The 22734-nt window shown below is 41.9% G+C and overlaps 1 protein-coding gene across 1 annotated transcript in view; it reads left to right on the forward strand.

The window, feature by feature from the left end:
* TRNAU1AP (tRNA selenocysteine 1 associated protein 1) overlaps positions 1-22078 on the forward strand; it is a 22643-nt gene extending 565 nt beyond the window's left edge. The window contains exons 2-9 of the mRNA XM_007461808.1: positions 322-419; positions 5150-5249; positions 5854-5906; positions 7981-8112; positions 9530-9649; positions 13674-13836; positions 14057-14090; positions 21794-22078. Coding sequence (XP_007461870.1) covers positions 322-419; positions 5150-5249; positions 5854-5906; positions 7981-8112; positions 9530-9649; positions 13674-13836; positions 14057-14090; positions 21794-21930 — 837 coding nt within the window. The 3' untranslated portion in view covers positions 21931-22078. The remainder of the gene's footprint in view (positions 1-321; positions 420-5149; positions 5250-5853; positions 5907-7980; positions 8113-9529; positions 9650-13673; positions 13837-14056; positions 14091-21793) is intronic.
* The last annotated feature ends 656 nt before the right edge of the window (positions 22079-22734 follow it).

Consider the following 22734-nt stretch of genomic DNA (forward strand, 5'->3'; position numbering starts at 1 on the left):
GGAAAGAGGGAGGGTCTTTGGGCGGATAGAATGAGAGGAATCCCAAGGATTGAAGAGCGCCCGTGGTTGTAGGACCGGAGGGATGGGGTTCCTAAATCCAAAGGGGAGACTTCCTCAAAGGAGTAAATTTGGAGAGAAGGAAGGCAGGGGACTGTGAACGCAGGCTTCAGATCACACCGCAGACGGAAGCCTCTTCACCCCACCCCACTCCCGCCCGCAGCGGGAGTGCAGCAAACCCCGGGCAGAGGGGGAGGGGCTCCGGATGCGGGAATGAGGAGCCTGGATGCTGGCCTGAGCCGCTCTGCTCTTGTGTTTACGCAGCTGGAACCCTACATGGATGAGAACTTCATCTCCAGAGCCTTTGCCACCATGGGGGAGACCGTGATGAGCGTCAAAATTATCCGAAACCGCCTCACTGGGTATGTTCTCTCCTTCCGTCTCAGCCTCAGGTCTCCTCAGTAGATCGCGCTGCAAGTGTCATTCAGGAGAAGGTAAACATCGCAAGAGTCGGGGTTTCTCACCCCTAATAATGTTATTGTAATGATATAAGCATTTGGGGGCTTGTTAAGAGGACGTATAGCGTATTGCTGACTCGAGCCAGACTGGTTTTGAAAGCTCTGTCTGCTGTGTGACCTTGATCAAGTTATTTAACCTCTCCCTCTTCACCTTGCCTATAAAAATGGAGATAATAAAAGCACCTACCTCATAGAGTTCTGGTGAGGATTAAGTGCCACTAATTCACATTCAGCGTTTAGAACGATGTCTGGCATATGGTATATGCTTAGTAAATACAAACAGATTATGATCTGCTAGGTAATAAGAACTTTAAAATCGCAAAAACCTCTGAGCTAAGTACTGTTATTAGAGAAGCTTAACAACTGTCTTAAAGTTACACAGCTTTTAAATGAGAAGCCAGGACTGTAATTCAGCTCTGTTCTCAAAGCTCATGAGTGCCCTTAACTCTTATGTGAATAAGATGCTACCTATGTGCTGCTGTTCTAGATTCCCTGGATACATGGCTAAAACTAGCCAGACGTAGTCCCTCCTCTCGTGGAGTTTACTACATGCTAATGGGGGAATGAGGTAATAAATAAGTATACAAAACGAAATGCAGAGAATACTTTCAGATAGAAGTGCTCTATTGCCTCCAGTTTCTTCTTTCTCTCTTAGGAGCTTAGGTTTCCTTAGGGTTCTAGTTAGAAATAACAGGATTCCTTTATCAATTTGACAGTGTTTATTGAGCATCTACTCTGTGCCAAGTACTAAAGCAGCTTGCTAAAATGTCAAATAGTTGAAAAATACAGGTGAGAGACACGAAATGTGGCCAGGTTTTTGGCTGTTTGGTGAACAGGTACTTTGTGTATTCAGAACCCCGGTACCCAGGGACGGATTTTCTGACTGGTAGAGCATGCTGGCCTAAATGTTTTTCTTCTTGTCCCTGCAGACAGAAAACCCCGATAATCAGCTACTGGCATGAAAATACATTCTGTAATACTTTATTCTTTTTAAAACAGTGATATAGGTTCTCACATTTTAATCTTTATTAAGAATTAGAATTATCCTTTCATACCATTGATTACTAAACTCTAGCTGATTTTTTATGGTGGCATTTACAGACACATTACATGTGCATTCTGTTTCATATGACAAAGACTTTGAAGTGGCGTATAAGAATACTGTAAAATAAATAAACGTAAATTAAAAACCAGGAACTGAGAAAATATGGGAAAAAGATAAGACCCAAGAAAAAATAATATGCAGCAGAGCATAGTGCTTAAGAATATAGTGATTGGTGATTGGGGACTTCCCTGGTGGCGCAGTGGATAAGAATCCGCCTGCCGATGCAGGGGACATGTGTTGGATCCCTGGTCTGGGAAGATCCCACATGCCGCGGAGCAGCTAAGCTTGTGCGCCCAACTACTGAGCCTGCATGCCTAGAGCCCGTGTTCCGCAACAAGACAAGCCCCCGCTCGACGCAACTAGAGAAAGCCGGTGTGCAACAGCGAAGACCCAATGCAGCCAAGAATAAATAAAATTAAAGCTTAAATAAAAAAGGAAGGATATAGTGATTGGTTGCAAAACAATATGAATGTACTTAATACCACAGAACTATATACTTAAAAATGGTTAAAATGGTACATTTTATGTTTTGTATACTCAACGACAATTTTTAAAATTCAACAAAGAAAAAAAAAGAATGCAGTCACATGTGGAGCAGCCACGTCTTTCATCACTGGTGGGACTATAAAATGGTATGACCCCTGGGGACAAGTGTCTGGCAGTTTTCTTTTTTCTTTTTCTTTTTTTTTTTTCGGCCATGCCGCACGGCTTGCAGGATCTTAGTTCCCCAACCGGGGATTGAACCCGGGCCCTGGCAGTGAAAACATCGAGTCCTAACCACTGGACCACCAGGGAATTCCCTGGCAGTTTCTTAAATACACCTACCACCATATGGCACAAGTCTAGTCCTAGGTATCTTATATATATATATTTAAAATATCTGTTTATTTATTTGGCTGCGCTGGGTCTTAGTTGCCATGTGTGAGATCTTCATCGTGGCATGTGGGCTCTTTTTTTTTTTTTTCTTTCATTTCCCTGACCAGGGATTGAACCTGGGCCCCGTGTGTTGGGAGTGGGGAATCTTAACCACTGGCCCACTGGGGAAGTCCCTAGTCCTAGGTATTTACCCAAGAGAAATGAAAACATGCATCTACCAGAAAAAAGACTTGAAAAAGGATGTGCGTAGCACATTGGACAATGGCCCCAAACTGCAGTCCAGGTATCCATGAATAGGGAAATAGATAAATAAATATTGGTATATTCATACAATAAAATACCACTTAGCAATAAAAAGGGACAGACTACTAATATAGTGACAACATGAATGAATCTTAAAAACATTATGCTAAATTAAAGAAGCCTTACTGCATTTACATAAAGTTCTAAAATACACAAAATTAATCTGGTGGAAAGAACTCAGCATCTTGAAGAATTTGTGCATTTCATTGCATGTAAATTTAACCTTAAAAGGAAAAAACTAAATCATTGAACTCTAGTTAATAATAAGCATGTTAAAGTAATTGAGGAAAGTATACCAATATCTGCAACTTACTTCGAAATGTATCAGAAAATAAGGATGATAAATGGGTAGGGGCATGGATGGATGGATAGATATGTGATAAAGTAGGTATAATAAAATGTTAATTGTAGGTGGTGGGTATATATACATATATATGGTGTTTTCTATGCAATTCTTTCAATTTTTATATTTGGAATTCTTCAAAATAAAATGTTCTGAAAAGAATGTAGTCAGACTATCCTGAATTCAAATCCAGCCTTTGGCATATACCAGCTGTGTGGTTTAAGGAATATTGTATAATGCTAAATCTCAGTCTCCACATCTAAATAGGAGCAATGGTTTCATTCCCTCATAGAGTTATGTGAGGATTAGATGAGATGGTGCATGTGAAGTGGCTAGCACAGTGCTTGGACCGTAGTGAGTGCTCAGTAATGCTCAACTCTTACTGGTGGTGGTCTTTATATCTGTGAGCCTTAAGATTCTAGCACACACAAGACAGAAGGCACAGAGATGGCCCACCATTCTTCTAAGCGTCAACATTTATGGAGCTCATAGACTGTTCTGAGATCCTTGGGCTCAGGTACTGCCCTTGCCCATACCTTTTGGCTTGGTGTCCAGAAGGTTATTTGAACTGAATATCATAGTTCCAGAAAAGTCTGGTTTATTTCACTGGTGATAGCTTTAAGGAGGCATTTGAGGAAAATTAACTGTTTTCAGTATAAATCTCTTAGGAGGAAGGGATGTCAGAGGATCTAGCCACATCCTCCTACATATGTCTCTTAGTGATGCTTTAAAAAATAGAACACTAGGAATCTCACAGACATCCCCCAATTAGGTAAGGTCCATAGATTTACGTTGTCCAAATAGATTTCAAGTTTCTAAATAGGAACCATGTTTTTCAACTCTGTATCAGCCTGGCTGGTGGTAGGTGATCCAAAAAAACCTTTTAAATTATGAAAAGTTTAAAACAAATGTAGAAAGAAGAGTACAATGAACTCTCATACAGCCACCCCCTAATTTATTTTTATTTTTTTGTAAATTTATTTATTTACTTTATTTTTGGCTGCCTTGGGTCTTCCTTGCTGCCGCGGGCTTTCTCTAGTTGCGGCAAGCAGGGGCTACTCTTCGTTGTGGTGCGCGGGCTTCTCATTGCGGTGGCTTCTCTTGTTGCAGAGCACGGGCTGTAGGCGCGCGGGCTTCAGTAGCTGTGGCATGTGGGCTCCATAGTTGTGGTGCATGGGCTTACTCACTCCGTGTCATGTGGGATCTTCCCGGACCAGGGCTCGAACCCATGTCCCCTGAACTGGCAGGCAGATTCTTAACCACTGTGCAGGGAAGTCCCTCAACACCTAATTTCAAAAATCGTTAATATGTTGCCATATTTTTCTTATCTACCTGTCTATAAAGATAGATTTAGATAGGTATATATTTTTTTTTTGCTGAACCATATGAAAGTAAATTACAGGCATTATGACATTTCACTGCTAAATATTTGAATATACATTGCCAATAACTGGACATTCTGTTACATACCAACAATGCTCATATCACACTAACAAAATTAATGATTCCCTAATACCACATAATGACCAGTCTACATTTAAATTTTTATGATTGTCCCCAGAATACCTTTTATAGCTTTTGTTTTGTTTTGTTTTTTTGTTTGTTTTTTGTTTGTTTTTTAATGAATTAGGATCCAGTCAGAGATCAGATCCTGTATTACATTTGGTTCTTTTGTCTCTTTTTAATGTAGAAAAGCCCACTTCTTTCTTTTCTCAGAACATTGACTTTTTTAAGACGTAAGATTGCCTCACATAAGGTTCTACGTTCTGGATTCCGGTCCTGCATTCTGGATTTGTTTGTTTCCTTGTGGTGGTGTTTTACTTGTTCTGTTCCTAATATTTCCTATAAACTGGACATTAGATCTAAAGGTTTGATTGGATTGCATAGTAAACATTAATAGTATGGGCTCTGATTAGAAAAGGATTTTTTCCTCCCTTCAGGCCCAGACTCAGTCTCTCAACTGGGTATCACATCTTTAACCATTACCTTTTTCTGTTTTCTTTCCAGGATCCCAGCTGGCTACTGCTTTGTAGAATTCGCAGATTTGGCCACAGCTGAGAAGTGTTTGCATAAAATCAACGGGAAACCCCTTCCAGGAGCCACACCTGTAAGGACACTGAGATAATGATGATGTCACCATTTTTACTGTTATCGATAACTTATTTATTGAATCCCAACTGTATATTTTATTTAATCCTGTAACAACCCTAAACAGTAGGCATTGTTATCTTTGACAGACCAGGAAACTGAATCACAGGGAAATGGAATAACTTACCCAAGGCAACACAGGTAGTAAGTAGCAGAGCCAGGATGCAAACTGAAGATTGGTTGCCTCTAAAATCCATTCCCTTTTCACTCTGCATCGCTGCCTCCATAACGGAAGACTTGAAACTCTAGACCTCTTGCTTGAGAAAGCAGAACAGGCTGGCAGCAGTGAGGACACCTTTCAAGAGAGTTACATTCTGCTCTTCCCACAGTTACTTAGCTTACAGCTGCACCACGCTGGCACACCTGGGCTCATAGAACCATGGAGCTGGCAGTGCTCTTAGCGGTCATCCGTGCAACCCCCTCCTTTTATACAGGAGAAAAAGCTGAGGCTTAGAGAGGGGGAGATATTTTGGCCAAGGTAATTTATTTCAGTTTTTTTCAAATATTGTTTGACTCTTAAAACACCTTTCTCTGTTTTAGTTTGTTTGTTTTTGAATTTCCAGGCAAAACGTTTTAAACTGAACTATGCCACTTATGGGAAACAGCCAGATAACAGGTAAGTACAGAGTAGCCACCAGGTAGCTTCAAGTCCTAGGAAATGTCTAGATAGAGACAAGATGTGTCACTGTGCTGTTCACTCCCAAAGAGGAGAATGGGGAGCCGAGTTTGGCCCTGCTTTGCCTCCCTCCTAAGGTCGACCCCCTCCCATCCCTATTGGTGGACGCTTCTAGTTTGCTTCCTGTCAAGGCCCATGTCTTCTCTATATTTGGTCCCTCCCCTAGTCCCATGACTGCCCACAGTATTGACATTTTATTCAGTAAGAATCAACCTGTTGTAGCAACATAAATTGATTGAGCATTCCAAATTGCTGTCTGAAAGCTTTAGAACAATGTATCAAAAGCTTTAGATAGAGTTGTACCCTTTGAACCTGTAATTCTGCTTTTCAGAGTTTATTCATTGATGTGTGTAAAGGTTAGCCTTGAAAGTGTTCTTTGATATCATATGATATCACAGTGGAATCTAAAAAAAGGATACAAATGAACTTATTTACAAAACAGAAGTAGAGCCATAGACTTAGAAAACTAACTTATGGTTCCTAGGGGATAAGGGGAGGGAGGGATAAATTGGGAGATTGGGATTGACATATACACACTACTATTTATAAATAGATAACTAATAAAAACCTACTGTGTAGCACAGGGAACTCTACTCAGTACTCTGTAATGGCCTATATAGGGAAATAAACCATAATGGAAAAGAACATGAAACAGTATATATATACTGATTCACTCACTGTACACCAGAAACTAGCACAACATTGTAAATCAACTATACTCCATTAAAAATTTTAAAAGAAAGTATTCATTGAAGTGTTACATATAATGGGCAAAATTGGGGGAAAACCCAAGTAATCTAATAATAGGGAAGGGGTTTAAATTACAATATGTTCATTATTTGGAATGCTGTGTATCTATGAATGTGCCATAGCAGAATTCATATGTTAAGATGTTGGTGAGATGCTAAAAGTGAAAAAAATGCTAGAAACAAAACGAGTCGTATCCAATTTTTGTTAAATTCAAAAGAAGCCAAAGAAAAAAGACAAAAGTATATATCAAAGTGTTCTTAGTGATTACCTTTGAGTGGTTGGGTTATTGGTAATTTTAGTTTTCTTTTTCCTTTTGTGTATTCTGACTTTAACTTGAAATAAAATAATAATGTTTGCTTTTTTTTTCTTAAAGAATTGTTCTAGAACAGGGGCTGGCAAACTGTGGCCTAATTTTGTTATCACCTGCAAGCTAAAGATGGTTTTAACTTTTTTTTTTTTTTTTTTTGGCTGTGCCGTGCGGCTTGCGGGATCCTAGTTCCCCAACCAGGGATTGAACCTGGGCCCTTGGCAGTGAGAGTCTGGAGTCCTAACCACTGGACTGCCAGGGAACTCCCTTTACATATTTACTTATGTATGTATGTATGCATGCATACCATGCCATGCCGTGCCATGCCACGCCACGTGGCATGCGGGATCTTAGTTCCCTGACAGGGATCGAACCCATGCCCCTCTGTGGTGGAAGCGTGGAGTCTTAAGCACTGGACCACCAGGGAAGTCCCCCCTTTACATTTTTAAAGGATTGTGAAAACAGACAAAGAAAGAGCAATAGAGACCAGAGGTGTTCCCAAAGAGCCTAAAATATTTACTATATGGCCTTCATAGAAAAAGTTTGCTGACCCCTGTCCTAAAAGTTGAGGCATTTCATGTTAGCACATCTTAAGGAGAGAAGGTTCAGTTCTCATTTTCCCTCTGCCTTTCACCATTTGAATTGAAAATATGCAGTGAATACAGAATCTCTAGTTTTATCTTTTGAGCACCTCTGACGTGTGCCCCTGTCTGCACTCATGTAATGCTTGAAGCCAGACAGGCGTTATACAGTGGGTGAGCGACCTGGGGCGGGGGACTCCTTCCGTAACTCTTCTGCCAGGACTGCCAAATGAAACAGATTAGGACCTGGTCAAGGACCCATCATGTGTGTTGTTGCCTAAGGCGGCCCAGAAAAGATTTACCTAGAATGGGCCAAAAGAGCTCATCAGAACAAAAGTTTGGGTCTTTGTCTCTGAATTTTGTTCTCTCTTCTCAGCCCCGAGTACTCCCTCTTTGTGGGGGACCTGACCCCAGATGTGGATGATGGCATGCTGTATGAATTCTTCGTCAAAGTCTACCCCTCCTGTCGGGGAGGCAAGGTGGTTTTGGACCAGACAGGAGTGTCTAAGTAAGGCCTTCGTTTTATTGATGCCTACCCTGTTGGTTGCAGCATTTATCTCATAGATGGAGGTGTGGTAACGAGGCCATGTTGCATTGTGGTTAAGAGCACAGGCTCTGGAGCTAAACTGCCTGGGGTGAATCCCAGCCTCAGTACTGCCCAGGGATTATGCAGCAGACAAGTTACTGAACCTCTGACCTTGTTTCCTCATCTGTGAAACGGGACTGATTAATAGTTTCTGCATCTCTCATGGGGTGGTTTAAGGATTGAATGATGTAATATAAATGAATCAATAGGAAATGCTTTATAGGTGTTTCTTCTTTTATTTATTATTGTTACTTTAAAAGTGGAATGACGGATTCATTTTGTTATAAAGCAGAAACTGACACACCATTGTAAAGCAATTATACCCCAATAAAGATGTTAAAAAAAAAAAAAAAGTGGAAAGACCTCAGGAAAGGTTTGTATGTATATATAGTCTTTTTTCATATTCTTTTCCATTATGGCTTATTACAGGATATTTATATAGTTTCCTGTGCTGTACAGTAGGACCTTGTTTATCTATTTTATATATAGTAGTTTGTATCTGCTAATCTCAAACTTCCAATTTACCTCCCCCACCCCCTTTCACCTTTGGTAACCGTAAGTTTGTTTTCTATGTTTGTGAGTCTGTTTCTGTTTTGTAAATAAGCTCATCTGTATCATATTTTAGATTCCACATATAAGTGAGATCATACAATATTTGTCAGGAAAAGTTCTTTCTTGATCTGAGTACTAGTTATGAGCTTGGGCTTTGAATTTGAATCCTGCTTCTACTGTGACTTTGGGCAAAGCTATTAAACCTCTCTGAACTTTGGTTCTGTCTTCAGTAGGATGTGGATACTCCCTTCATCAAGTTGTTGGACAGTTAATGAGATAATCCTGGGAAAATGCTCAGTACAATGCCTGGGAAGTAATAAATGGTCATTAAATGTTAGTTATCATTCATTTACCCCCCAAGTGGAATATGAGTTCAGGAGAGCAGGAACCTCATCTGCTTGTGACTGCTGAGTCCCAGTGCCTCGTGTGATACCGAGCATACTCGGTAAATATTTGCTGAGTGACCTTCTATGACTGTTACTACCGCTGCTACTATAATGATAATAATAATACTTTCAAGTAGATTGGGAGGTAAGCTCCTATTTTGGAAGAAGCCCTATCAGGACAGTATGGAAGAGACTGATGAACTGAAAGTGGGAATCCTGCAGATCTTGGGCTCCTGCAGTGCTTGAATCTCACGTGGCTCTGTGGCACCCCTCTGCTCATGGGGCTCTCAGCCCTGCCCCTGTGGTTTGATGGACTGTCTCCCTTCTCAGCCCCTTTTCCATTCTTAGGCTTTACCTCCATCACATTTGTGATCCAAATAGTGTGTGTTTTTCTTCTGCAGGGGCTATGGTTTTGTGAAATTCACAGATGAGCTGGAACAGAAGCGAGCCCTGACAGAGTGCCAGGGAGCAGTTGGACTGGGGTCTAAACCAGTGCGTCTGAGTGTGGCGATCCCTAAAGCGTGAGTCCCGCGCTGGCGTGGGGGCCAGGGAGGGCTTCTGGACTGACCCCCACCCACACACGCCTCGTCTGTTGTTGATAATCGGCGTCCACGTGCTGAATGGGAAGCTGCCAGGAGATTCAGTTCGGCCACAAATAATGAGTGCCTGATATTTGCCAGGCTGGGTGCTAGAGATGAGCTAGCATAACCCTGCCCCTCCAGAAGCTCATAGCTGGGGAGAGAGCTATGACTGGGGGAGGCAGATGCATTCAGACGTCGCTGGTAGTGATGCTGGAAGAGCAGTTTGGGTCTGCAAACTTCATGTCCCTGCTCTTTGCCCAGTAGTGCTGCTGTTAAAAATTTATCCATACAGTTAATAAGAATTGAGCAGAAAGAAGAAAGTTATACTTTTTAGCCAATTTTAGCCTTTTTTGTATCAATGAAACCTACAGACCTCTTATGAGTGTCCCTTGCTATGGGAGTGGCTAAGAATTCATGATGTAGGGAACATGATATAGGGAATTCCCACAAGCTGTGTGGTGCAGCCAAAAAAATTAATGATACAAACACAAGAGAATATGTACATCACTATTGTACCTGTCACTCTGTGCAGAAAACCCTTCTTTCCTTACAACTCCAAGCAGGTTTTTTACTCAGATGTAAGACAGTTTTTCTCTGCGTATAATCTTCCATCCTTTGGCTCAAGCAGTGGTTCTGAACTAGGGGTCATTGGAACACCTGAAGACAAATTTGGTTATCACAACTGGGGGAGAGGTGCTGCTGGCATCTAATGAGTACAGGCCAGGGATGCTACTAAACATCCTACAGTGCACAGGACAGCCCCTGTGACAAAGAACAATCTGCCCCCGCCATCCAAATGTCAATTTTGCCAAGGCTGAGAAACTCCGTGTTAAAAGTAGAAAAGTGGCTGCACTCTTAGGGCAGAACTTCCAAATGGCCATGTTTTTTAAAGCAGCAAAAGATTTGGAGGCTCTTTTCAGTTTAACAATGTTTAATACATGGAAGATCAGCTTTAGTGATTCCCCTCCTCCAAATATTATTTGTTTTGAGCCATATTTTTTAAAATATTTATTTATTTATTTATTGACTGCATCAGGTCTTAGTTGCGGCATGCAGGATCTCTAGTTGTGGCATGCAGGCTCAGTAGTTGCGGCGTGTGAGCTCTGTATTTGTGTCACACAGGCTCAGTAGTTGTGGTGCGTGGGCTTAGTTGCTGTGCGGCATGTGGGATCCTAGTGCCCCAACCAGGGATTTGAACTGGCCTCCCCTAGTTGTAAGACCAGTTCTTAACCAGTGGACTACCAGGGAAGTCCCTGAGCTCTGTTGTGTATATAAAAACATTAAAGAAAATATTTAAAAGAAAGGAATGTTCTCATTACTCTAAAATGACTGCTTATAATTTCTGGGTTCCTTTCCAGGCTTCTCCATAAGCTTCTGTGATGTATAAATATAGATACAGATGTAGATGTAAAAACGCACACACTACATATATTTGGGTCAATTTACATGTGGTAGATTCATTTCTTTATTCATTTTTTAAAAAATATTTTATTTATTTATTTATTCATTCACTTGGCTTCATCGAATCTTAGTCGTGGCTCATGGGCTCTTCATTGCGGCACGCAGGCTTCACTTTAGTTGTGGCCCATGGGCTCCCGAGCATGCGGGCTCAGTAGTTGCAGCACACAGGCTCTAGAGCGCGAGGGCTTAGTTACCTGTGGCATGTGGGATCCTAGTTCCCCAACCAGGGATCAAACCCGTGTCCCCAGCATTGGATGGTGGATTCTTAACCACTGGACCACCAGGGAAGTCCCTCTTTATTCATTTTTAAATTACAATAACAGTGCTCACTCTTTTTCTTCCCCAGTTTACTCATTATACACACTTTGCCATTGAGTTGCACAGTCGTCGTCATTGTAATGTTTTTAATAGCTGCAAGATATTCTTTTGATTGTGTATTCTGTCTAGCAGTTCCTCTGATGTTTACTATTTTGGTTGTTTCTGCTGTGTCACCATTTATTCAGTCAACCATAATGAGTCCCTAGAACTGCAGCCCCACCCTAGACTTTGAAATTGTAGCTATAGACAAGAGAAACAAAGTCTCTTCTGCAGGGAGCTTATGTTCTGTTACATCTGTTTCTTCACTGAACATTGTCAGTATTTGATGCCTGCCTGTGGGGAGTGGCCCTCAAGCACTGGGAATTGAAGGTGATAAGAGTTCCCTTCGAGAGTTAGCCTGTAAGAGCTGAGTGTGGAGAAACAGAAGAGAAGCGTGCAGACCCAGGCCAGAGAGCCTGTACCTCCAGTGACCTGAACATGTCAGGAGGGAGGTGGGCTCCTTGGACACATGGCCGGGGTGCGGGGTAGCATGGAGGCGAATGTTAGCAGTTTCCAGCCTGACAGTGGGCGTAGAGAGGGAATCTGCCGTCGAACTTCATCAAGCCACCCCATCAGGATGTGATGCTAAGGAAATCAGATATGGTCTGTCTAACTGGTCTGGCTGAGTCCTGCTCACCAGACAGACATTAAACTCACAAGGAACTTGGTTCCACGTGGTTTTTTACGTTTTTGAAATCAGTGGATCCTTTGCAGGTTTGACATTCTGTCTTTGGTTAGCAGTGGCTGGGATAGCCGTGGAATCAGAGAAGAAAGCTTTCTGCTGACCCTAGGCCTCAGCCCTGATTGGTGAATGCAGGAAGTTGGGGACGCGCAAGGGGTCTTGAGTCTGTCAGGGCAGGAGCTGTATGTAGTGGTGTGGTGGTAGGAGTGTGAGCCTTGGAGTTAAATTTGGCTTCATTCCTCTGAGTAGTCTTGGGTAAATCACTTAACTTTTCAGAGGCTCAGTGTTCTCATCTGTAAAATGGGAATAATAAATAATAGCTCTATCACAGAGCTTTGCAGGACTTAAAATAGGAAACTATGTATGAAAAATAATGGTCACAGGGACTTCCCTGGTGGTCCAATGGTAAAGAATCCCCCTTACAATGCAGGGGACACAGGTTCGATCCCTGGTCAGGGAAATAAGATACCACATGCCACGGGGCAACTAAGCCCATGCGCCACAACTACTGAGCTCACGTGCAGCAACTAGAGCCCACGTGCACCAAACTACAGAGTCCACGCACTCTGGAACACGCGCACCACAACTGCAGAGCCCACGTGCCCTGGAACCTGTGTGCCACAACTAGAGAAGAGAAAACCCACACACCACAACTAGAGAGAAGCCCACGCACCACAACAAAGAGCCCGTGTGCCGCAACAGAAGATCCCGCATGCCTCAACGAAGATCCCGCGTGCTGCAACTAAGACCCAACGCAGCCAAAAATAAATTAATAAATAAATCTTTAAAAGGAAAATAATGGGCACAAATCTCAAGTACCTACTCCATAAATGGTAGCTTTGACTACAGTTCCAGGCTACTAAAACGCTTCTCTTGTGTTTTTGTGGGGAAAAGGTGGTAAGATATTTTGTAATTTAAAATGCTTCTTGGGTCATTATAAATCCAGATCCTCCAGGCCATGTTCACCTGAGCCTTTGTGGCTGGCAGAAAAACAGCCCTCTAAGAACTTGAGAAGGGGAAAAGTCAGTACTAACAAGGTTTGACAAGAGAGACAAACCTAACCATTGAAAACTCCCATCATTTTTTTTTGTTTTTGGCCATGCTGCATAGCCCACAGGATCCCAGTTCCCCGACCCGGGATCGAGCCCAGGCCCTTGGCAGTGAAAGTGTGCAGTCCCAACCACTCGACCACCAGGGAATTCCTGAAAGTTCCTATCTTTAAAGCTGGGCTCTGGGACCAGACTGCCTGGGTTTGAATCTATTATTCGCTGTGTGACTTTGGACAAATGATGTAACCTCTCTGTACCTCAGTTTTCTCATCTATAAAATAGGAATAATGGTATATTTACTGCATAGCACCATTGTAGGGATTAAATGAGTTAATCTGCGTAAAACATTCAGAACAGTCCCTGGTCATATAGTGTTATGGAAATGTTTGCTTATTTGTTTATTTCTTCATTTAAGGAGCCGTGTGAAGCCAGTGGAATATAGTCAAATGTACAGTTACAGCTACAACCAGTATTACCAGCAGTACCAGAACTACTATGCCCAGTGGGGCTATGACCAGAACACAGGCAGCTACAGCTACAGTTATCCCCAGTATGGCTATACCCAGAGCACCATGCAGGTAACCGTGATTTGGCCGGTCTGGCCCTCTTGGGTTACATCATCCTGTAGAGACCTGGGTGATTCTCCAGGATGGGATGGGTAAGGACGGGAGCTTGGGCTTCAGAAAAAAACAGAAGGAAAGATGAAGCAGCTTAGTTCCTCTTATTAAAAATAAACCATCCTAGTCATGGGCCAGGATTTCACCATGCTTCTCACCCACCTCTCTGGTCTCTTGGCAGACATATGAAGAAGTCGGAGATGATGCATTGGAAGGTAAGAAAGGAATCCCTTCACTCAGTGCATAAGATGTGAGTGTCATCCGAGGGGGCAGTGCAGATCTCAAAGCACCCTGGGGAGCAACTGACAGGGGAGGGAGCCCTGACAGGATATAGGTCTGTAGCAAAGACACCATTGCCTTATATTTGTTTCACAGTTTGTAAAATTTATTTTTTTCACTTCATGTTTTAATTTTTTCCCATATATCTTTAAATTACTTGTTTTTTTCACTCAAGTAATAGTTATTGAAAGTTTGAAAAATACAGTAAAGTATTATGAAGAAACTGAAAATCACCCCTAATTTTTCTACATAGTAATAGCCATTATTACTTTTTTAAATTAAAAGTTTATTATGATTTTTACTGAATTTAACAGAAGAAAAAGAAAGGAAAACCAGAGGAATTGCTAACCATCAGACAAATGTTTTTTTCAAATGAGATATTCGTACTTCTTAAAGGAGTTTCTAAGGTTTGCAAAATTATAAAAAACAAGATTTTTTTTCAACATGTTTCTGAACAGATGTTAGGTTTAAGGTTTAAAGAAATAACAGTTGTCAAAAAATCAGACATTGATTTCTAAGTAAATAAAACTTTATGTAAGATAGATTTTAAACTTTGAGTCTTTTTCTAAGTCTGTTTTAAGAATTATTCTTTAAGAGAAGGTCAGGGGCTTCCCTGGTGGCGCAATGGTTAAGAATCCACCTGCCAATGCAGGGGACACGGGTTCGAGCCCTAGTCCAGGAATACCCACATGCCATGGAGTAACTAAGCCTGTGCGCCACAATTACTGAGCCTGCGCTCTAGAGCCTGTGAGCCACAACTTCTGAAGCCTGTGCACCACAACTGCAGAAGCCTGTGTGCCTAGAGCCCGTGCTCTGCAGCAAGAGAAGCCACTGTAGTGAGAAGCCCGCGCACTGCAAAGAGTAGCCCCCGCTCACCACAACTAGAGAAGGCCCGCGCACAGCAACAAAGACCCAACACAGCCAAAAATAATAAATAAATGAAATAAATTTATTTTAAAAAAAAAAGAAAGAGAAGGTCATAGGGAAAGTGTGATCTGTAAGCAAAATATCCTTTAAAGGAAACATCTGCAGGCAAAAAACAAACTTGTCTACTCCGTAGCATTTTTTTTTTCAAATTTAATTTTTCAAATTGGGAGGTAAGCTTACTTAAATATTAATGGGAAAATTGCTAAGAGGAACAAGAGCGCGATTATGTATTTAGAGGGATTCATACAAATGATTAAGCTGTTGACCAGCAGAAGAAACATCTATTGGATAAAGCAAATCTGTTAGTGGGAGGGGCAGCTATTATATTAATATCTATTGGGAGAAATGACATATAATTCATTAAAATGTTTTAAAAAACTATACATATAGGAATATTGTATATACTTAATAGCATTTTAAAGCACTTTCACTTATGTGCTGTCATCTAATTCTGGCAGCAGTGACCCTAGGGGTGGGCTGGGCAGGACATTGAGCTCAGTTGGCGGATGGGGAGTTGGCGATCCTCGCTGTCTTCTCAGGGTCACACAGTGAGTTAGAAGCAAGGTTGAACCTGGGGTCCCTGTCTTTCTATCCTCAGTCTCTCACCGTGTCCTGCAGGAAACATTGCATTGCCTCCTTTTTAAAGAAATTATCCTGATTGTAATAATATTTGTGTATAACTCCTTAGAATTTTTCTATTTCTTTCTCATCCATTAATAGTATAATAATAGCCAACATATTTTGTGCCAGGCACTGCTGCCTGTCAACACTTTGATGAGTAGGTACTGTTATAAACCCCATTCTACAGAAAAGAAAAACTGAAGCTTAGGTAGTTAATAATAGCTAATAGGTTGTACTATATGCAGGGCATTGTTCTAAGCACTTTACATGTATTAACTCATTTTACCTCCACTACGGCTTTGAGGTAAGTACCACAATTATCTTGATTTTACAGAAGAGAAAACAGGTAGAGAAGTTAAATTACTTGTTCAAGGTCAGCATAGTTGCAAGAGGTGGACTGTCTTGGAACCCCTGCAGTCTTGCCCCAGACTTCATGCTCTTTACCACACAGTTATGATTTCTCCCTTTTTTTTTTCTTGGCCACCTCGCATGGCTTGCGGGATCTTACTTCCCCCACCAGGTGTTGAACCCACACCTTTGGCAGTGAAAGCGTGGAGTCCTAACCACTGGACCGCCAGGGAATTCCCTAACACCTCCCATTTCAACCTAATAGCCACACAGTGATGGGACACCGCAGGGATTGTCATCTTTCTTCATCTATCCCTTGGCTCAACAGGCCATCCTCCAGGCCCAGTCTTCAGAGTGAGGAAGGGTGCTTTATTGTACGTGTGTCCATAGAGTTCCACACACCCAAATGCCTGCCCTTGGGGATTCTCTGGTGGTCCAGTGGTTAGGACTCGGGGCTTTCACTGCCATGGCCTGGGTTCTGTCCCTGGTCGGGGAACTAAGATCCTGCAAACCATGTGGCACGGCCAAAAAAAACCGCAAACAAACAAGCAAATGAAAAACAACAAGAAAACAAATGCCTGCCCTTGATGGAGCCCTTTGCTAGTCTGTTCCCATATGCTGATACCTCCACTGAGTGGAGTGACTGGAGTTTCCATATGGAGATGCTGTACATGCTCAAAGCCTCAACTCATAATTTAGATTAAAATTACAAGAGAAAGAAATATCCCTCTGGTGGCAGAAACGGACACAGTACTTATGTGAAAAGATTCACCACTGACTGGTTGATTCAGCACTCACTGGTTGATTCTTAAGAGTAGCTGAGGGCTTCCCTGGTGGCGCAGTGGTTGAGAGTCCGCCTGCTGATGCAGGGGACACGGGTTCGTGCCCCGGTCCAGGAGGATCCCACATGCCATGGAGTGGCTGGGCCCGTGAGCCATGGCCGCTGAGCCTGTGCGTCCGGAGCCTGTGCTCCGCAACGGGAGAGGCCACAGCAGTGAGAGGCCCACGTACTGCAAAAGATGCTAAAAGATGGAACCAAGACCAATAGATAGAAGTTACACAGAAACTAACACACCATTGTAAAGTAATTATACTCCAATAAAGATGTTAAAAAAAAAAAAAAAAGAGTAGCTGAGAAAACTGGAAACAATTTACAGAAGAGACTTCCCTGATGGCACAGTGGTTAAGAATCCGCCTGCCAGTGCAGGGGACACGGGTTCGAGCCCTGGTCCGGGAAGATCCCACTAGCTGCGGATCAACTAAGCCCTTGAGCCACAACTACTAAGCCCGCGTGCCTAGAGCACGTGCTCTGCAACAAGAGAAGCCACTGCAATGAGAAGCCTGCGCACCGCAACGATGAGTAATGTGTGCTCACCTCAACTAGAGAAAGTCTGCTCGCAGCAATGAAGACTCAATGCAGCCAAAAATAAATAAATATATAAAAAAGGGGAAAAAATATACAAAAGAAGCACAAATGGTCTATAAACCACAAGAAAAAAGAATTTAAACATACATTATTTTGTGTCAGTCAAGGTTCTCCAGAGAAACAGAGCCAATAGGATATACGTATTTATAATCTGTAAGGTGGGCCAGCAAGCTGGAAACTCTGGCAGAATTTCTGTATTACTGCCTAGAAGTAGAATTCCTTCTTTGGGAAACCTTGAGTTTAAGGCCTTAAGGCCTTTAATTGATTGGCTAAGGCCCACCCATGTTATTGAGAGTAATCGTTACTTAAAGTCAGTTGATTTGTTGATGTTAACGACATCTACAAAATATCTTCATCTAGACTGGGCACCAGTAACCTAACCAAGTTGACACATAAAATGTAACCATCACACTGCTAATACTAGTAATCAAATACAAATTAAAATATACTATGTTTCTGTAAAGAATTCTTACAATGTTCATGTCCATTGAATCAATTTTACCTGAAAGATTTTATCCCAAAATGATATCAGTACAGATAAATATCTAATAATAGGGGATTTGTTAGACAAATACAGTAAGGTTTTTGTTTGTTTTAATAAATTTATTTATTTATTTTTGGCTGCGTTGGGTCTTAGTTGCTGCGCCCGGGCTTTCTCTAGTTGCAGGGAGAGGGCTACTCTTCATTGCGGTGTGCGGGCTTCTCATTGCAGTGGCTTCTCGTTGTGGAGCACAGGCTCTAGGTGCGCGGGCTTCAGTAGTTGTGGCACACGGGCTTAGTTGCTCCGCGGCATGTGGGATCTTCCTGGACCAAGGCTTGAACCCATGTCCCCTGCATTGGCAGGGGGATTTTTTTTTTTTTTTTTTAATTTATTTATTTATTTTTGTCTGTGTTGGGTCTTCGTTTCTGTGCGAGGGCTTTCTCCAGTTGTGGCGAGCGGGGGCCACTCTTCATCGCGGTGCGCAGGCCTCTCACTGTCAGGGCCTCTCCCGTTGCGGAGCACAGGCTCCAGACATGCAGGCTCAGTAGTTATGGCTCACGGGCTTAGTTGCTCCGCGGCATGTGGGATCTTCCCAGACCAGGGCTCGAACCCGTGTCCCCTGCATTGGCAGGCAGATTCTTAACCACTGAGCCACGAGGGAAGCCCGGCAGGTGGATTCTTAACCACTGTGCCAACAGGGAAGTCCAGTAAGGTTTTTCTTAAGACTTTTTGTTTGTTTTATTAAATCATGTCTTTCTCTAAGAATATTGACATAGGAAAATGTTCTCAGTGAAAAAAGTCCTGAAATAGGATATACAGGAAGATCCCAGTTAGGGTTTTTTGTTTTTTATTTTGGGGGATATAATTCACATAAAATAAAATTCACCCTTTTAAAGTGTAGAATTCAGTAGTTTTTAGAATAGTCACAAAGTCTTGCAGCCATTACCACTAATTCCAGAAGAAACCCTGTGAAACCCCTAGCAGTCACTCTCCAATATCCTTTCCCTGGCAACCACTCATCTACTTTGGATTTACCAATCCTGGACATTTTAAATAAATGGAATCATGTATGATGTGTGGTCCTTTGTGAATGGCTTCTTTCACTTCTTTCACTTAGTGTTTTCAAGATTCATCTATGTTGTAGCATGTCATTCATTTCTTTTTATGGTTGAATAATATTCCATTGTATGGATATCCATTTTGTTAATGGACATTTGTTTCCACTTTTGGTATTATGAATAATGCTGCTATGAACATGCGTGTATAAGTTTTTGTGTGGATATAGAAAAGTCTTCAGTACTCTTGGGTATATACCTAGGAGTGCATTGCTGGATCATGTAGTAAATTCTTTTTAACCATTTGAGAAATGGCCAAACTTTTCCAAAAGGGCTTGAAGCATTTCCATTCCCAGTAGCATATGAGAATTCCAGTTTCTCCACATCCTCACCAACAGTCATTATTTTTCATTTTAGCTATCTTAGTGGCTTTGAAGTGGTATCTCATTATGGTTAGACTTGCACTTCTCTGACGGCTAATGATGTTGAGCATACTTTCGTATGTTTATCGGCCATGTGTATATCTTTTTTTGAGAAATGTCTATTCAAGTCTTTTGCCCATTTTTAAATTGGGTTGTCTTTTTGTTGAGTTGTAAAAATTCTATTTTTTTCTAGTAGCTTTTATCTTTGAAGATTGTTCAGGCTATTTTGGGTGCCTTGCATTTCCATACAAATTTAATGATCAGCTTGTCAATTTCTGCAACAACAAAAAAAGGCAGCTGCGATTTTGATAGGGATCACATTGAATCTATAGATCACTCTGGGGAGTATTGCCATCTTAACAATACAGATCTTCCTCGACTTAACATTAAGTCAAAAATGCATTTAATACACCTAACCTACCGAACGTCATAGTTTAGCCTAGCTTAAACAGGCTCAGAACACTTAACATTAACCTACAGTTGGGCAAAATCATCTAACACAAACCCTATTTTATGATAAACTGTTGATTTTCTCAATTTATTGAATACTGTAATCCTAGTGAAAAACAACAGTTTCAGTGTATTACTTGTTTACCCTCGTGATCATGTGACTGCTGCTGCCCAGCGTCACAAGAATATTGTACTACATATCGCTAGCCCGGGAAAAGATCAAAATTCAGTTTCTACTGAATGTGTGTCACTTTTTTACCATCATAAAGTTGAAAAATCGTGAGTTAAACCATCATTAAATCGAGGACCATCTGTATTTGTCTTCCAGTCAGAGTACGTGGGATTTCTTTATTAAGATCTTTAATTTCTCCAGTTAATTTTAAAATGTTTTAATGAATGGGTGTGTACATTTTATTTTTTAAATTTATTTATTTATGGCCACACCCTAGGCATGCGGAACTTCCCCAACCAGGGATGGAACCCATGCCCCCTGCTTTGGAAGCACGGAGTCTTAACCACCAGGGAAGGCCTGGTGTGTGCATTTTTGTTTTTGTTTTTGTTTTTTTTTGCGGTAAGTGGGCTTCTCACTGTTGTGGCCTCTCCCTCTGTGGAGCACAGGCTCCGGACGTGCAGGCTCAGCGGCCATGGCTCACGGGCCCAGCCGCTCCGCGGCACGTGGGATCTTCCCAGACCAGGGCACGAACCCGTGTCCCCTGCATCGGCAGGCGGACTCTCAACCACTGCGCCACCAGGGAAGCTCTGGGTGTGTGCATTTTAAACCAACAATACTGAAAGGAAAATATAAAATGTTATCAGTCATAGTAACTGAGGATTCTTTTAAACTTTTTGAATTGTGAAATACAAGTACATGGAAAAGTAGATAAAACATGTATAGTTTGACATGTAATGGTGAAATGCCCATGAAACCTTCATTCAGGTCAAGTGGAAACATTGCCAACATTCCCACAGTCACAACCCCCAACCCCGCTAAGGAAAACTACTTACTGTATTGGGTTTTGTAGGGACAAAACTTCTCTTTATAGTTTTATCACATAGATATGCATCCCTAAATAGCAGGGTTTGGTTTTGCTTGTTTTTGAACTTCAATGCCATTGTACTGTATGTACTGTCTTGGTTCTTTCAATACTCAGCATTTTGTTTGTGAGACTCATCCAAGTTGGATGCAGCTGAGGTTCATTTTCAATTCCCTCCTAAGGATAATTTGTTAGGGGTTTAAAAAAAAAGAAAACTATATGTATTTTGTCATGATTTCTGGTGAACAAATACCACTATTGCAATCAAGAAAGACGAGTTTAAAAATACAGGACTTGGTGTTTCAGCTCCTGTATTTGACCATAGCTCTTTCATTAGACATTCATTGTTCATGATTATTTTGTTGATCAGATTTTCCAAACCCAAATTGAAAAACAGGACCACATCAGAAAATCCGGTGCATGTGACAGCTAGAGATATGTGTAGTGTTTAATAAATGTGGAGTAACAGCTGCCATTATTTGAGTTCTAATTACATGTGTTACATTCTGAGTACAGGTGACCCTTGATCAGCTCAACAGTTAGGGGCACCTACCAACCTCACAAGTCAAAAATCCACATGTAACCTATAGTCAGCCCTCCCTATCCTGTTACTCCACATCTTCAGATTCAACCAACTGTGGATAGTGTAGTACTGTAGCGTTTACTCTTGAAAAAATCCACATACAAGTGGACCCACGCGGTTCACACTCATGCTGTTCAAGTGTCAACTGTGCATTACCCTGTTTTCATCCTCACAGAAAGCCTGCAGGGCAGTGCTGTCAGCCCACGAGAGGAAGGAGAGTACTGAGTCTCTTGTGGCTGCTGAGTGCTTCTCCCCTCTGTGCCCCCTGAACCCATCCTTGCTTCTCTTCCAGACCCCATGCCACAGCTGGATGTGACTGAGGCCAACAAGGAGTTCATGGAGCAGAGCGAGGAGCTGTACGACGCACTGATGGACTGTCACTGGCAGCCCCTGGATACAGTGTCTTCAGAGATCCCCGCTGTGATGTAGCCAGGACAAGGCACAAGCCACAGTGGGCTTTGTGAGGGAGCTAAGAGACTCCTTTTTTAAAAAAAGATTTTCAAGAACTTTTACCTTTTTTGAAATTTGTTAAGATTTTAGTAATCAACTGTTTCCTGAAATTATGAATTCATTTCCTGGGATACTGCTGCCTTCATTTGAGCCATATGAGTTTGAAAATGAAGGGACCAGTTGTTAGAAGAGGGTTGAATGAGGTTCCAGTTTATCTTTGAACAATAATCATTTATCCAGGTAGGGTTGTCTACACTCCTGGAGATAAGGATTAACCACCAAAGTTAACAGTTACTAAAACCAACTTCTTAGGTGACAGGCACATTAATCCTTAAGGTTCTCTTGAGGTCAGAATGCATGGACTGCCTGCAGGAATCGTGCCAAATGGTGGGCAATTATCTGCTTTCAGGTATTCCCTTCCCCCAACAAACTTGCTTCCAGTCTGGTGGCTAGGCAGAGTTCATTATTCAGACTGGGGAGGAAGTGGCCCATTGAGAGAGGTGTTGGAGCCAGCTTAAGCTAGACCAAAAGTCCTGGATTGTTTTAGGTAAAGCCTGTACTATCTGTGCCAAGCCCACCTGTTAGTAGATATTAATCCATTTATATATAGGAACCAGTAACCTGACCATGAGGTCAACCATCACCAAACCAGATCTTGATGCCAGCCTTACCCATCTCTGTATTTATTTTCCAAATAAATTAGGAGATCCCATTTAACTTACCACAAGGACCCTCCTGAAAAGCCTTACCTATAGCTTTGTGCTAGGAAACTGGGGGGGGGGG

This window comes from Lipotes vexillifer, unplaced genomic scaffold (assembly GCF_000442215.2).
Source record: "Lipotes vexillifer unplaced genomic scaffold, Lipotes_vexillifer_v1.1 scaffold699, whole genome shotgun sequence".
NCBI classification, from domain to species: Eukaryota; Metazoa; Chordata; class Mammalia; order Artiodactyla; family Lipotidae; genus Lipotes; species Lipotes vexillifer.